We start from the raw sequence: 16,862 nt of genomic DNA, 5'->3' as shown, positions 1-16,862 counted from the left end.
GGCTCGAGAGGATAAGATACTTTGTTCGGGAACCCCTCGACTCCAGTTGGTATAGGTAGGATAGTGACCCAAGTCGAACTCGTAGTCGTCGTTCAGGGGGATGCCCAATGATCTATGCCCTTGACAATCAAACCGTCCGCTCCTGATCGAGGTTGCCTCTTGACACTGGCTTCGAGTTGGAGCTTCGCTCGTCCCCTCCTAAGCGGGATTCGATTCCATCTTCGCTCTCAGTGGTGCTTTGGACCGTCGCTACTTGGTCAATATCCACCTTTTCTCTCGTTGTTAGACGGCAGCCCTTCTAGTTAGTTCCCATAGAGCCCGTTCTCTATCATTGGTTGCGCCAAGCGGCGCTGAGCGCTGTTGACAAGCTAATGCAGGGCCCACCGAAAATGCAGAAACCTTTTTGCTCTACGAGGTCCCTAGGAACATTTGTCAGCATTGCTTCCGCGGAAGGCGGCCCAGGTAAATACCCAGCCTTGTCTTCCTCCGAGCAGATTGTAACGCCTGGCAATCAATTGCGCAGTTAAAATGTCGCAACACAAAACGCGGAAGGTTTGTCTTACCACGATTCTTGCTTTGACTACCACCGCTTTCTTGACCGAAGGGGTCAAGGGCTAACATAATACTGAGCAGGCGTGCGACTTTTGCTATCGCAGGAGGATCAAATGCGACGCACAGAAGCCCCGATGCTCTAATTGCATGCTGCATGACTCAGTCTGTGCTTTTGGGGCCACAAGGCGCAAAGCTCGGGCCAAGCAGCAGGCATCGGGCGAAGACATTGGGATTCTGCGATTGCAAGTGGAGCGTCTCGAATCAAGTCTTGGCCTGGCTTTACAGAAAATCGAGGAGCTTCAAAGCTGTGTACCGAAACAGGACAAGGCTTCAGACGTTCTAGCTGGCTCAGCCGGCGCTGATGACCTCCATGCAGATCAGGTCGAGTTCGTCCAAAAAATGCTCCCAGATACACGTCTGGAACTGCCCCCGCTTCAGGAAGTTCTGTCTGCGACGGAAGCTTACCTTACAACCCTGAATGCTATTCTTCCGCTGTTCCACCCCGGCCGCTTACTGCAATCGATTACCAACTGGTACGCAAATCCTGGTCGAAGGGACCGTATAACATGGGCGGCAATCAACGTGGTTCTCGCGCTGACGTATCATCGAAGACTCCCCGATGAGGCGACATTGAGTAAGAACGCGGCGTACTACCTGCATAACGCCCAGACAGTACTTTCTGAGGTGATAATGGGTGACGCTGATCTTCTAAACGTCCAGATCCTCGTCGGAATGGTCATGCTCTTTCAAGCTACGCAAGATCTTAAGCCCGCGACGATGCTAATCGCCATTGCTTTACGTCTGGCGCACGAGTTGGGACTACATACTCGAAGAGCAGAGTGCCTCGACACTTCCCAGGTATTGGAACGAGACCGGGTCTTTTGGATAGCATACCTCCTTGATAGAGATATTAGCATGCGCACAAGTCAGCCGCCCGTACAACGCGAGGCCGATATCGACCTTGAGTGGCCGTCAGCCGAGCCCGAAGATGGAGCTGGGAACGTGACAAATGCCGACGGTACTTTTTCATTCAACTTTCTTCGATGTCGCGTACACCTCGCTCGGATCCAAGGTGCAATGTACGACTTCATGGTTGCAACTCGTGCCGGCACGGTGGATGACTACCAGCGAAACGAGGACACAGTTCGTCTAAACCATATGCTGGATGATTGGATCTCCACTATACCGCCACCGTGCCGACCGAGCTCTGTGCTCCAAGCTGGACAACCAAACCTGTGCAGAAGCTTTGCAGTCCTCTATTCCACTCATCTTGCCTGTCGGACTCAGATTTATCGTGCTAATGCCATGGCGTCGCACTGGATGCAGAGCCTACGGAGATTTGGCAGAACAGTTACGCAAGAGGGATATATTGTTCCGGTACCCCTGCCAACACCCTCATTGCAGGATTGGGAGAAGCTGGTTGACGAGACTCGTTGGTGTATGCGGCTGTTTTGGGGTGTGGGACGAAGAGACCAGGCATTCATCTGGTGAGAGAACTGCTTGTATCGGTGATGACAGGATGGCAGCTGACTTTCTGTATCTTCTAGGATGACCGCGTGCACATATATCACTGGATCAGTCTGCTTGACAGCCAACATCATGTTTGAGCCATGCCACGCAAGTGTGGAACACGACCTGTCACTGGTGAACCTGTCCATTTCCCTTTTGGAAGATCTGATACAAGAAACAGAGCACGAGCCTCTGAAAGATCTACGAGACGCATGCCAAGAGCTCCTGCGTTATGCTTGTGCATTATCGCCCAGGGTTGACGTTTAAGATGGCACTTTTTGTTTCCGTTATAATCGGGACGCGGGCTTCCTCGGAGAAGCTCACCATGACAGGATCGGAAATTGTGCACTTAAAGAGGCCACAACTAAGCCGATATATGTAAGCGGCTTAATAGTCGGTACATGGTATTCTTTGTGCTGCATTCGACGGTTCACTATCTCACGCTTAATCAGCGCTTTGGACAAAAAGACTGGTCCTAACTACATGTCGATGCCATTCAGAGATACTCTCAGTAAAGATGATGTCTGGATCTCTTCCGCCCGAGCCTTGAGCTCTTCGACATCCCAGTTCGCCCAGACGAACTTGTTCCTCAGAAATGCGGCTTCATCCGACGCAATCCACACGAGAAAGTGTGCAGGCAACTCAACTATTAGGTATGTTAATATCTTACGCAGCGTATCCATTCGCTTAATGGCATAAAAGTGGAAGAGCACCTACCTGTGTCTGGCCCCACAGGGATATTTGGGTTGATCTCCGTGCCCACGATACCTGGGTGGATGCTCACCACATGAATGTTCGGGTTCTCAGAAGCATAATACTCGACCATCTTCAGCGCCGCTGCCTTTGCGGCTGCATAGCTCCACACTCCTGGCACTTCTGGAAGAGGAGACCAGTGACTAATGGCACTGCCTATGTTAAGGAGCTTTGCGCCGGGCGCTGCCAGCGGCGTAAACGACTGCAGGGCGTTGAAAGAGCCCATGAGGTTGGTTTCAAAACATCGCCGGACCTCTGACTCGGGGTAGTCGATCACCGCGGCCTCCTTTGGAAGTATACCGGCGTTGTTGAGGAATATGTCAATCTTGCCGCCGGTTTTCGCCGCAATGGCATCCAGAGCGGCCTTGATGGATGTACGATTGCTGACGTCGCCTGTCTGCAGGATCACATGAGTCGAAGAGTTGGCTTCCGCGATTGCCGCCCCAGCAGTCTGGAGGCGGTCGGCCCTACGCCCTATGATGGAAACCGATTTGGCCCCGGCTTGAGCGAAGGCAATGGCGGCGGCCTTCCCGATGCCCGTTCCTCCGCCCGTGATGACGACACTCTTCCCAGCTGCTGAGATCTCCGGCCTCGAGGGCAAGATGGCCGGATAAGGCTTATTGTGCCATGTTTCGGTGAATGAGACGAAACTTTTCATAGGAGGGGACGCCATGGTGAGTGTCGGGTGCGCAGCGGGACAGTGGCGAGAGCGTTCTCTCCGGAAGATGGCCACCCCCATCGTCTATACGGACTGTTAACTCCTTATATAAGTCTGTAAAAAATTTGCTCTTGTGAACCTGTAGTGATTGCTAAGCTGTTCCTTAAGCCATGCTTCCGCGGAAGGGAACCAAGGTTAGTAGAAATGCAACAAGGGGAGTGACATTCAAATTGGCTAGCCTCCGCAGAATGTTGCGACCCAGGTCAAAGAGGGTCGTCCAAAGAGTTATAGCCTATGGCCATACACTAGGAATGAAGAGAATCGGCATCCTCTGCAAACAATAAGGGTTGTCGGACCCAAAAAAGGCATCTTCGGTGGTTCAAGCATACATATGATTAAACACGTGGACTCCTGGTTTCTGGAGTACTCCGTTCTCCTCATACACCTCCTGTCACAGCAAGCATACCTAGGTATCTAGGTAGTGATATCTCGCAAGGTAAGCTCCCGCGTAACTCTGCTTTAGAAAGAGGACGTACTCGGACACTGATTCCTTCATACTGACATTTAGACAACGTTGATGACCGAGTAGGGACTAGGGAGCCCCGAGCTTGGCCCTTCCAGACGTGTGAAAGAGCAAACACTGGGGAACCAAAGGCTCGAATTGCAGTACCCACTCGCCACTGAGTATCTTGGTACTAGTATTCAGCGGCGACGAAGCGCCTAGGTAGTCTTGTTGAGGCACGTAGCCTGCTGTTCGCCGCTTTACTCGGACATCAGGTGGCCTGGCTCAACTTCGGCTCAGCCTCAAGCGTGAGCTGACACTGCTCAGCCCTACTCAGGGCGTTCATAATTTTTTTGAGCACCAGAATCCCTACCAGGCTTCTAAGTAGAGTCTGCTTCTTGGATCGAAAGACCGACGGCGCTCCTCAGCTCCTCTCCCGCGTCGCGTCCGCACCACGTCGTTTGTCTCAAGGCCTAGACGAGTTGACAAGAAACTGCGGCTGGTTCTCGGTGGGGCACGGTACACTCTTACGAAGCTTTGTTCTAGGCTCCCTCGCTTACAATGTCCACATGCCTCTGCATAGTGAGAGACCATGGCTTGGCTTGAAAAGGAAAGCGTTCCTCGAAAGTGAACCGGTCTCATACCGCGATAAGCTGGGAGGCTGGTTGGACATCTTCAGCTCAGACGTCGCCTATTTGCATCGATTGGCCGAGATATCTGCTTAGATAAAGTGTTTGTCAATTGTGTATTCCTAGTGGACCGTCGAGTGCCACGATGTGCTGGAAGGCTGGCTGAACATCTTAACAAGCTTCCAACGGCTTTTAACAAACTTTCACCGAAATCATGGTGCCCGATCCCCTTCGTGGCGTTAGTGGACGTCAGCTGAAGGGCCATGCTGAAGGGGCATGCTGGAGGGCCATATTGGAGGATAAGGTCACAATATTTGAGAATATGGACTCAATCAACATCACTCATGACAGATCCTCCGCACAGCAACTTGTTCCAAACTACCTAGCAGTTTTGGCGACGTCGACCAGGAGTGTTACAGTGGCCTTCGAAGACTGCCCATTTTCCCAACATGACGAAGTCAGACCGTGAGCCCATCGCCGTTGTCGGTATCGGGTGTCGCTTTCCCGGGGGTATCACCACCACGAAAGATTTCTGGGAAATCCTTCGTCGTGGCATTGACACGTTGTCTGAGGTTCCGCCTGATCGGTTTGATTTCAACGCATTCCACGATGCTGACACACGAAAATATGGAACGATACGAAATTGCAAAGGTGGTTTTGTCAATGACGTCCATGCATTCGACGCTGGCTTTTTCGGCTACTACCCGGCTGAGGCATCAAGGATTGACCCGCAACAGCGACTAGTTCTGGAAGCAAGCTTCCATGCGCTGGAGGACTCTGGCACCACGCTGGAACAAGTAGCTGGATCACAAACAAGTGTCTTCCTTGGAGCATTCATGTACGACCATCTTTGTATTCAGACAGCAATGGAGCAACGAGATAACGTCAGCCCTCACGTGGCAATGGGCGTTTCTAACAGCTCGATTGCGAACCGGGTATCACATCGACTGAACCTACATGGACCAAGTGTCACTCTAGATACCGCCTGTTCGAGCAGTCTCGTCGCATTGCATCTTGCTTGCCAAAGCCTGTGGGCGCATGAGAGCGAGGCTGCTCTCGCTGGTGGCGTCAATGCTATCCTCCGACCCGAATCCACGATATTGATGTCGAAGGCTGGCTTTCTCTCTCCAGATGGTTCTTGCAAGTCGTTTGACGCAGCCGCAAATGGATATGTTCGAAGCGAAGGCGTTGGGATTGTGTATCTGAAGCCTTTGAGTCGAGCACTCCAAAACCGGGACAGAATTTACGCTCTGATTCGCGGCTCGCTTGTGAACCAAGACGGATACACGGCGGAAGGGTTCACAGTCCCCAGTCTCAAGGCACAGGCGGCATTGTTGCAATCGGTCTATTCACGGTCTGGTATAGACCCGGCCAAGGTCCGTTACGTGGAAGCTCACGGGCCGGGGACCCCGGTGGGCGACCCAATCGAAGCAAAGGCCCTGGGAAAGCAGCTTGGACAGGTGCGCTCGAAAGATGATGAGTCCCTTTGGATAGGCTCAGTGAAGGGCAACTTCGGTCACCTTGAGGGAGCTTCTGGAATTACTGGTTTCATTAAGGCTGCGCTGGTCACCTTTCATGGTGAAATCCCCCCACAAGCAAACCACAGGAATCCTAACCCTTCGATTGACTTTCAATCCCTTCGACTCGCGATACCAACTAAAACGGTACCTGTGACACGAGATCAGAAACATAAGCTATGGGTCGGTATCAACTCGTTTGGAGCAGGAGGTACGAACGCGCACGCTGTACTTGAGGAGGCACCCGATGCCGAGGCCTCTTCCACATCCAGTCATGGGCCACGCGTTTTCGTGCTGTCTGCGAAGTCGCTGCCTGCCCTAGAACATGCGGCTAGAGATCTCGCTTCTCATCTACGACAGCAGCAGCCTGTCCTAGATGACGTCGCTTATACCCTCAATATGCGTCGAAGCCGCCACTCCGAGATCTCCGTCATCCCAGCTAAAGAGCTTGAGGGCTTGTGTCATCGTCTCGACCAGCTCGGCTCCAGCAAGGCATCAAAGGACATTTTGACACTACAGAAGCGATCGGGCAGTTCCCCTAAAGTTGCTTTTGTGTTTTCCGGTCAAGGTGGACAGTGGCTCGGCATGGGGGCAGCGCTTGCGGATCAAGAACCAGTATTCCGTGACTCTCTAGCTGCTTTTGATGATATTTTCATGGCACAGGCAGGATTCTCTATTCGTGCGGAGATCTCAAGTCGCGGGGACCCTTCACGACTCAACAGTACCGTCATTGTTCAACCAGCCATTGCAGCTATTCAGATCGCACTGGCGAGACTCCTAATTTCGTACGGCGTCAAACCCGGTGCAATCGTGGGCCACTCCATTGGCGAAGTCGCCGCTGCTCATATAGCTGGTGCCCTAAGCCTTGAGCAAGCCGTCACGGTGATCCGTTTACGGTCAAACATCCAGAGCCAAGCAGCAGGAGAAGGGTCCATGTTAGCCACTGGAATGTCGTCAACAGAAGCCGAGCACCTAATTCTGCGGCGTCAGCTGGGTGGAAGCGTGGAGGTTGCAGCTCTCAATGGCCCTAAAATGACGACACTAGCAGGAGATGCAGCGGAATTGGAACAACTTGCCAAAGAACTCGAAGCTCGCGGGACTTTTGCTCGATTCGTCAAGGTTGAAATTCCATATCACAGTCGTTTCATGGATCCCTTTGAAAAGCCTCTCATCGAAGCCTTGTCGGCAATCCAAGGAATTAAAACCGATGTCAGTCTCTATTCCACCGTTACCACTTCCATCGAGCCCGGGACTCACTTGACCGGGGAGTACTGGTTCAAGAATGTACGTAAACCAGTCCGATATGTTGAGACGGCGACAAAAATGCTCGGCGACGGCTGCAATTTCTTTGTCGAAATCGGGCCACACCCTGTCCTGGTCTCTGGAACTCGAGGCATTGTGGAGTCTACTGGGCTGCATGCTCATGTCCTTCCAGCCATGGTACGAGGCAGCGATATCGAGCCCGTTTCATGTCTCATAGGAGCCGCGCATGCCGTCGGTATTGATGCGGATATGCAATCATTCAATGGTGGAGGCGGCCGTTTTGTAGATCTCCCATTGTACCCTTTTCAAAGGGAGCACTACTGGTTTGAACATCCGGAAGCTCAGCAACGCCGTCTTGGGAAATCGAAACATCCATTCCTTGGAGACGGTACCAATCTGACAGACGATGGTCGTAGCATCCTACGGCTCAGGCTGAGCACTGGGGTGTCACCGTTTCTAGCTGATCATCTTGTCGATGGGGCACTGGTATTTCCAGTGACAGGGCATATAGAGGCGGCATACTTGGCTGCAAGGGATCAAATGGCGCACATGGGAGTCTGGCTGGAGGACCTCCGATTCGAACATCCCGTTGTCCTGACATCTGCAGAAGATTTCGCTCCACAAGTCCTCCTGGAGATTGTGTCACCTGCGAAAGACTACGTTATAAGTACCCGTCCCGCAAATTCAACTCCCGAGACCGCATGGCAAATCTGTTCTCGTGGAAGGATCAACGCATTCGACCAGCGGTTTGCCACCACCGCAGAAGCCCTGGATAGCGTAAGGGCTCGAGTTCGCGCAGGGAGGGAAGTCGATGTTGAAGATTTCTACTGGAGAATCGAACAATCAGGCCTTCGATACGGCGAGGCGTTCAGAGGTGTCCAAAACTTGTGGCAACTCGGGGGTGAAATCTTCGCTTATGTGAAAATGCCCAGTTCCTTACACGGGGAGGCGTCACGCTTTCGTTTTCACCCTGCACTTTTGGACGCTTGTATCCATACGATGTTTGCCGAGCTGCACCATCACGGGGACTCTCGCTATGTTTATCTGCCCTATCACATGGAGCGTGTTCAGATATTCGAAGCAGACGGTGCCACAAGTGCTTTCGTGCATCTCCAAGTCAAGTATTCTGGTGATACGTTCTTCCGCTGCAATGCATCAGTGTACGGAGAGAATGGAAAAGTCCTGGCCATGATAGTTGGATTGACAGCGAAGCGTCTTCTGGGTACATATCTAACCCGACAGGTGGATTACCAAATCTGTTATCAATCCGAGTCTCAAGAGGGGTCGAGCAAGTTAGCGGTGGACTTCACGAATATTTTGGTCCTTGACCAGCAGCTCGGAGACATTAACTGGTCATCAGTCATGCAGAGGACATTCCCTCGCGCGCAGATCCACCAGAGGGCTTTGAAATCAGTCAAAAGACACTGGAAAACGACCGAATGGGGATTTCAGTTGGATCGCCGAACACTTCTCATTGTGCCGGCGTTGTTGCCACTCCGTGGGGACCTTCACGAACCCTTGGGAGCGGTAATCAGAGCACTCTTGCACGTCGCTGTCTGGATTCGCGAGCAACAAGGCACGCCCACAGTTGTGGTAATAACCAGAGGAGGCTGTATGACGCCAACAGATACGCAATGTAATCCCATTTCCTCGTCAGTCGAAGCAGCCGCGCGAGTCATGGCGAACGAATTGCCGCAATCACGCATCCGCGTCGTGGACATTCCTCTTGATCAGACGACCGGGTGCATTCCAGGACTGCAAGATGAGTTGCAGTACATTCGTCTCGACCAGCATGACACTGTGGTGGCCATACGGCCAGAGGGTCGCTTCGTCAGAAGGGTCATAGCCTTGGACACCAAAGAAGAAGAGAAAAGCATGGAAAAGAAGCTCCCTGCAAGAGGAGGTAGGTACTTTTGTGAAGCAGACCCCAACAGTTCGCTCGATAGCATCATCATTCGGCAGCAACCTCCGACAAATTTGGGTCCGGATGAAGTGGCCATCGACGTCCACTCTGCTGGTCTCAACTTCAAGGACATAATGAATGCATTGGGTCTGCTTAGTGAGCGAGCTACCTCTGGTGGCTTATCAGGACAGAAATTGGGGCTCGAAGTCGCTGGTCAAGTCGTCAAGATCGGGGAGAATGTGCGAGGCATTGACGTCGGCGCTCCAGTCATGGCTCGAGTCTCGAACGGACTTGGGGGTTTTGCAACTGCCAATCGCAACCTCGTCGTGCCAATTCCGCCCTCCATGACCTTTACCCAAGCCGCTTGCCTCCCGGTTACTTACATGACGGCATATTACGCCTTGACGTACCTCGGTAGACTGGCGTCTGGAGAAAGTGTCCTTATCCACGCTGCAGCTGGCGGAGTTGGAATAGCTGCGATTCAAATTGCAAAACTTCTTGGTGCTCGAGTGTTTGCTACAGCAGGAAGCCCTGCTCGTCGAGCCTGGGTATCTGAAATGGGAGTTGAAGCAGTGTTCGACTCACGTTCTCTGTCATTCCATGACGAAGTAAAAAAGGCAACGCGCGGTTTGGGTGTGGATGTGGTCCTCAACTCCCTTACAGGCTCAATGTTCTCTCAGTCAGTGGCATGTCTGGCTCCGTTTGGACGCTTCTTAGAGATCGGCAAGACGGATATTTATCGGAACATGAGGCTTGGTCTCGAGCAGTTTGGCGAGAATTGTTCATTCTTTGCAATCGACATCGACAGATTGGCTATGCAGAAGCCAGAGCTACACCGCCGTATGCTTGACGAGGTTTGTGCTCTGTTCGAGAGCGGCAAATTGGTGCCGCCACCCGTCACCGCGTATCCTATCACACAGCTGTCCACAGCCCTGAAGTCTCTTTCGCGGTCTGCTGTGGTAGGGAAGGTTGCTGTGGAAATGCCGGAAAACACCTTTGTTGATGCAGCACCACCGAGTGAGCTGAAGTTGCGTCCTGATCGAAGTTATCTCATTACTGGAGGCGCGAGTGGGCTCGGTTTGCAATTGGCACGATTCTTGGTTGAGCGAGGGGCGAAGCATCTTGTGCTTGTCAGCCGGTCGGGACCAAAGTCTGCTGATGATAATGCACTTCTCCTGGATATGCGGCGTCGAGGCGTGGCGGTAAAGATTGAGCGCGCGGACATCACCAACGCCGAGGTAGTAACAGCTATCTTGCGTCAGCAAAAGCCACCGATCGCAGGAATAGTCCACAGCGCAGCCGTCTTACGAGATTCGTATACCCATGAGACGACCATGGACGACTTTTGGGCAGTTTTCGGGCCAAAGGCGATTGGTGCGTGGAACATGCACCTGGCTACACAAGGCATGAGTCTGGACTTCTTTGTCTTGATTTCATCCATGTCAAGTGTTCTGGGGCTCACAGGCCAGTTCAGTTATGCTACTGCCAACCAGTTCCTGGATGGGTTGGCACGCCATCGTCGGGCATCTGGCTTGCCTGCCCTCTCCCTAAATCTGGGTCTTCTATGGCATTACGCTGGTATGTCTCGCAAGTCTACCACCAACGACAGGGTCCTCGAAATCTTGGAGTCGCACGGGTTTTCTCCCATGAGCCTTCCAATAGTCCTCTCCGCCTTTGAGCGCGCAATTCTTCACGGTTCTACACAACGCCTGGCCGCTATCGTTGATTGGGTGATGTTTCTGAAAGCATACCCTCACCTGAGTCGTGATGGCGCCTTTTTGGGGCTGAAGAACAAGCAAGAGCGAATGGACGGCCCTGGATCTCACGGGTCGCTTTCTTCTCTATCGGGCCCAGGGCGGATCAAAGTAATGGCCGAAACATTGCGCTCCGCGCTGGCCAAAATAGTGGGAGTCGAGCCGAGCAGGATTTCTCTCACGGAAAAGATCGATCAATATGCTTTTGACTCCCTTACTCTCACACAGCTGCGAAGTGTGATCCTGCGTGAGTTTCGGATTACATACCCCGTCATGAGGCTTTTTCAAGGACCTAGTCTCCAAGAGATTGCATTGGAGCTTGAAAGTTCCTTTGGAAACAGCTCTGGTGAAGGGCAGGATCTTATGGATGTAGCCAACCACGAGGCTGAACCAATGTTATCCACCGAACTGTCGGTCGCGTCGCCGTGGTTTATTCGGAGGAAGTCAGCCAACGGCTTCCACCAGCGAGTCGTATGCTTTCACTCAATGGGCACCGGGGCGTCCCTATTCACCCCGTTTCTGATGGATCCACCTGACGGATTGGACGCAATTGCAGTTCAATTGCCAGGTCGCGAGACACGGGCGGACGAAGCAATTCTAACCAATATGTCTGAAATTGTTGCCGGCATACTTGGCGAGATGGAAACGACCGTGGGAGTACCGCACGTCTTCTGGGGACACTCATTCGGGGGTATAATTGCTTTTGAAGTCCTTAAAGCTCTTCGACGCCAAGGGAAGCCACTCCCACGCCTGTTGGTAACCGGCACGATAGCTCCACACCTCGTCCGACTCTGGAAGAAGAGAGATGTCCTCCTCCGAATTTTAGCAGAGGACTACAGCCCGGATTATCTGCTCGCGGTGTCGCGATACGTGGACAACGCGGACTTTGTCCGCTCAATCCTGCCACTGATGAGGAGGGATACGCCGTTGTTGCTAGGATACCAGTTTGACGAAGAAGAAATCCTAGATGTGCCGATTACGGCTTTTGCCGCACGTCAAGATGACATGGTGTACCCGGATGAGGTCGCCGCTTGGAGGACGTATACGAAAGAGTTCAAACTGGTCGAGGTTGATGGAGATCATTGGTTCTTACATCGGAATCGGAAGTTAGTGCTGGAGACGTTGGCGGCGTTGGCTAGATAGGTAGTCACTCTAGATGGTTTGAGATTCTCAAATTCTTCCTCTCCTCAGACTGGCGCCCTTCATGTAGTCTTGTTCGTGATGTATTTTCATTCTCATGCAGAAGGATCCCTGAACTAATCCAGCTCTGAGTTGGGAATTGGACCCCAGTATTGGTTTCGTGGTGCAATGGAAGGTAAACCAATCTGGTGTTGATCTGCAGTGGAAAGGGGAGCCAGATTGGCATTCTGGCTAATGGGGTCCATTGTTGGATTCAAGAAGAGAGTGTCTTCTCGGGACATTGGCTAAGGGTCCTGACAGCCTTTTGTAATGTCATTGCCACAGTGCCCACCCGGGTAGGTACCTCGTACGTCCATTGACAATCCTTCCGTGCAACCTGTTGAGCCTGTTCCGTGATCTTTGAGCGGTGATGGAGGCCAATTGATTTTCCCGTTCCGATTTCTGCATTTGTTCCACTTAGCACTTTGGGCAGACCGTATGCTTTTTCGGTTACTGTCCTGCATGCGACGAATATCTTGCTTGGTGCCATGGACAAGCCGTGAACAAGATTCGTCGCTGAGCTCTGCAGTAGTTAGCGGTGACAAAGCACCTCCTCTTGGTATCTTGTGCGGCCAGACACTGCCGCTTCATTATGCAGGAACTACGCTGTGTAGATGAGCTGGCACCACTGGTCCAACTTCGGCTCAGCCTCAGCTTGAACTACGCCCTACTAGTACTTGTCACCTTGATCTTTTACACGCCACTACTAGCAACTACAAAGCTCAGCCGCAAAAGATTAGGCAACAACGTCTTCAGCCTTATGTTGGCCTTTCCTTCCTCTCTTTCTCCTTCCACATAAACAATCTCACCCAGATCCATGGCTGAGGCAGTTGCAGCGTTAAGCCTTGCCTCTAACATCCTCCAGGCCATCGACTTCGGATCGAAATTCGTGTCGACGGCCTGGAAGGTTTATAATTCTACTCATCGCAACCTCGGAAGTCTGGATAAGATATCATCCCTCAATGTTCTTAACAACAGTCTCAGCGGTGCTTTGCGGGACATTCGCACCCAATCAGGTGACATTGACTTGACACCTGAGAGCAATCGAGGAATCCACAACTTGTCGAAGGAATGCGCAATATTTGTCGAAAACTTGGTGCACAAACTGAATAAACTTGGCCTTGAAAATGCTGCTCGAAAGCGGGATGCTGTCGCCGCAGCATTCAAGTTGGCGTGGAAACGAGACGAAATATACGCTCTTCAAGGCAGCCTCAACGACTTCAGGTCCCAATTGACTCTGAGCTTGCTTGTTTCCATGCGGTTGGTACTATTCTGGTCCCGTTTCTGACCAGCCTCCTTAACTGCCGCGCTTAGGTATTACGCCAGCCAATCCCTGATCCAACAGAATGCCATTCTCAAAGGGCTTCAGGAAGCCCAGGAGAGCACTCAAGCCGAGAGAAGTGCCACCAAAAATAGCTTCAACACTTCGGACCCCTTTGGAACCTCTGTCGTGAACTACGTCACGTGGAAACTCGACCAGAGAGAGAAAGATCAAACAAGGCATTTCCTTAAAAATGAAATTACTCATGCCATACACGATACCGCAGTAAGCCATTCGGAGATACGCCCTTCCGTTGTGGGTATAACCATTCCAGAGGAGGCCGGCAAGCGGTGTCTCAGGATACTACTTGAGAGCCTCCGCTACAGCGGAATGCGTGATAGGGAAGAAAGAATTGCAGAGGCACATGAGACAACCTTTCAATGGCTGTTTAAGGATAGCGATAGTGTCAAGTGGGCCAGTTTCAAAGAATGGCTTGAGTCAGACGAAAAGCTATACTGGATCACTGGTAAAGCCGGCTCAGGCAAAAGCACCTTGATGAAGTATATCTGCTATCCGGTCCAAGCTGCACAAGAAATCGATCCCGTTCCTCGGTGTCGCAAATTCTTGGAAACATGGAGCAGCGGTAAGCATCTCGTGATTGCTTCGTTCTACTTCTGGAACTCTGGAAATCAAACACAAATGACACAGAGGGGCTTGTTGATGTCACTTCTACACCAAATTCTTCAGCAGTGCCCCCAACTCGCAATTTTGGGGTGCCCGGAGCGATGGGAGAGTATCAGCTTGTTCGGCGAAGACCTTTTGGCTTGGGAAGATCAAGAGCTCCACGACACATTGCGTCGAGTGACTAAGAACATCGTCCAAGTTGATTCAACCATCGCCCTGTTCGTAGACGGTCTGGACGAATTCCAAGGCAAGCCTGACGAACTGATCTCGTTACTCAAGGGCATCATCGGCTTCTCAAACATTAAATTATGTGTCGCTAGTCGACCCTGGGTAGAGTTCGAGGACGCATTCAAGCACAGCCTGAGTCTCAAGCTTGAGCATCTAACGTACGATGACATCAAGAGTTTTGTGACTTCGAAATTTCATGGTGAACCTATGTTTGCACAGCTTCGACGAAGAGAGGAGGAGTTTGCGGACCGGTTGATCGAGGACATTGTTGTCAAGGCCGCTGGTGTATTCCTTTGGGTTACGCTGGTCGTCTCATCTCTTCTCGCTGGCATGAGCTTAGGAGATAGAGTCTCCGACTTCACGAGGAGACTAGACCAATTACCACCGGATCTCTCAGAACTCTATCAAAAGATTCTATTGAGCCTGGACGACTTCTACCTCGATCATGCGGCGCAGCTCTTCTCTCTCGTCAAAACTAGCTCTGTGCCTTTGAACCTTGTGCTTGCGTCGTTTGTGGACGAAGACGACACCGACTCTGCTCTACAACAACCGTGTCGTCCTCTCTCAGAAGACGAGACGTTGCTGCGTATGGACACAATGCGCCGGCGCATCAATAGTCGAACTAAAGGTCTGCTCGAAGTCAAAGGCCCCCTCTCGGTCCCCGAAGGTTTCAAATACGAAATCGCCGGTAACCACGCCCTATATACTGTTCAGTACCTGCATCGGACAGTGAAGGATTACATAGAGAGTGACAAGGCCCGGATCATCCTACGGCGCGTTGCAAGATCTCCCTTTGACCCTCATCTCAGACTCCTGACCGGCCACGTGGCATATATCAAGAGGCTGGATCCCACAAGAATCTCTGCTGTGGATTTGTGGGATAACCACCTCGAGGAATGTTTCAAGCTCGCCAGGACTGTTTCTCCCGAGAGCATTCCTCAGATGGTCCTTCTACTGGATGAATTGGACAAAGTTGGCCGCGTTACATTTCAGGCTTTGGCGGCAAGTCGAAGAAAGAATGAGCAAATACCGATACCAGAATCCGTTTCATGGGCGTTCAGCAAAAGCCCATTCTTGCTTCTGGATCAACAAGGACGCCTTGACCTTTTCCGTTATACTTTCCTGTCTGTGACGGTGATCTACAGAGTTGTTGAGTATGTTCGAGTCAAGGCCGAGGCTCAATGTCTCACTCAACTCCTAGAGTTCAACCCTACTACTAACGAGATGTGTTGCCTCGGTAGATGGCCTCTACTGCTGGATGCCATTTGCACTGGGGCCAGGAGCATGTACTACGGGGCAGCCGGCGATCCAGACTTCGATATTGATCAGAACCTTAGTATGATTCAATGTTTGCTGGAAAAGCATGCAGATCCAAATAATCTTGTCGCCCATCTTCCGGTGGACGGAACCTTGCCTTTGATTGAATCCCTAACACAGTTGATGTTGTGTGACAGCGGCAAGTCGAGGCATTATTGGGTGGAAACAACGCGCTTGCTCGGTCGTGCTGGAAGGCTAGACAAGGAAACTCTCGATCGTGCTCTGGCTGTATACATGTGGGTAAAGTCTTTGGAATTGCCTCGTTTCCGTCTCCAAACCTTTATGCAATGGAGTCGTGCCAGGAAGTCCCTGCGGAAATCTCTCCAGACCCTTGTACAAGGTGGCGATGCCGACCTCTCACCGGTGATGGCCGAGTTAGAAAGGCTTGCAGAGCGCCGCTTTCTGCCGCCTAAGCTATCGAGGGTCCCGCCAGAGAAGCGTTCTGCTTTCTGAATTCGCTTGATGGACATGTATGCGCTTATCGGCATAGTTGAACCTTGACTAGTGATTCCCATGGATCGCGAACCAATACTTTCCAGCTCTCCACCTTCGGAGTTGATGTCGACCTGCACCTGATGATAAGAAGACGTTTATTTTCAATCGCTGGCGGACCATCTCTGGCTATTTGGTTCTTCTGCGTCTTCGGGCCATAGGCGTCTCCATCACAGATCCCTCGGTTTTCTCCACATGCTCCTCTGCGGAAATCACTGAGTTCAGCACAGGCTACCCAGCAGCTTATCCGCCGTGGAGGTCTACTTGCTCAGGTGGCCTCCAGAAGGCCCTCTAATAACGGCAGTGTTAGGGTCATTATCCGAAGAGAAGGGGCCTTGGTCATCGAGGAGCGCTCGCAGCGCGGCAAGACTGGTGGAAGAATTAGAGGCAGGCCTCGGTCGAACCAGTAGCTGATCGAGGGATCCCCACAGGAAAGGGAGCGGAAGTTGAAAAGGCATCAGAATGAGACAGTTGACGCGCCACCCACTAATGTATCATGTTGGATGCTGCACGTCGGTGGAGAAGATCAGATTGGGCCTTTAGGAGGCCGAATTTTCCCACGGGCTGCACTTTGTCGTGAATATCCTAACGGAACACTTGTATGGTCTCGACGGCACCCTCCAGCAGGTAGATTTACTGTGGACTGGTTTTCAAGAAGGAC

At 51.9% G+C, this 16,862-nt stretch overlaps 4 protein-coding genes across 4 annotated transcripts; 3 read left to right on the top strand and 1 right to left on the bottom strand.

Annotated features, from left to right (window-relative positions):
* Nucleotides 1-528: 528 nt before the first annotated feature.
* Nucleotides 529-2,328, top strand: Z520_00803 (uncharacterized protein; the record flags this gene model as incomplete). Its single annotated transcript, XM_016771323.1, has 3 exons — nucleotides 529-552; nucleotides 634-2,039; nucleotides 2,100-2,328. The coding sequence occupies 3 exons, from the start codon at nucleotides 529-531 to the stop codon at nucleotides 2,326-2,328; spliced, it is 1,659 nt and encodes a 552-aa protein (XP_016638233.1).
* A 212-nt stretch (nucleotides 2,329-2,540) lies between these two features.
* On the bottom strand, nucleotides 2,541-3,487 carry Z520_00802 (uncharacterized protein; the record flags this gene model as incomplete). The annotated part of the gene is made up of 2 exons (XM_016771322.1): nucleotides 2,541-2,707; nucleotides 2,779-3,487. 2 exons carry the CDS (start codon nucleotides 3,485-3,487, stop codon nucleotides 2,541-2,543), a joined length of 876 nt encoding a protein of 291 aa, XP_016638232.1.
* A 1,565-nt stretch (nucleotides 3,488-5,052) lies between these two features.
* On the top strand, nucleotides 5,053-12,183 carry Z520_00801 (uncharacterized protein; the record flags this gene model as incomplete). Its single annotated transcript, XM_016771321.1, has 1 exon — nucleotides 5,053-12,183. One exon carries the CDS (start codon nucleotides 5,053-5,055, stop codon nucleotides 12,181-12,183), a length of 7,131 nt encoding a protein of 2,376 aa, XP_016638231.1.
* Nucleotides 12,184-13,036: 853 nt separating this feature from the next.
* On the top strand, nucleotides 13,037-16,162 carry Z520_00800 (uncharacterized protein; the record flags this gene model as incomplete). The annotated part of the gene is made up of 2 exons (XM_016771320.1): nucleotides 13,037-13,479; nucleotides 13,534-16,162. 2 exons carry the CDS (start codon nucleotides 13,037-13,039, stop codon nucleotides 16,160-16,162), a joined length of 3,072 nt encoding a protein of 1,023 aa, XP_016638230.1.
* Nucleotides 16,163-16,862: the final 700 nt, after the last annotated feature.

The sequence above is a fragment of the Fonsecaea multimorphosa genome, assembly GCF_000836435.1.
Source record: "Fonsecaea multimorphosa CBS 102226 unplaced genomic scaffold supercont1.1, whole genome shotgun sequence".
Classification (NCBI taxonomy): Eukaryota; Fungi; Ascomycota; class Eurotiomycetes; order Chaetothyriales; family Herpotrichiellaceae; genus Fonsecaea; species Fonsecaea multimorphosa.
The sequence above is the reverse complement of the archived record's forward strand: the minus strand, read 5'-3'. Positions and strand labels throughout refer to the sequence as shown.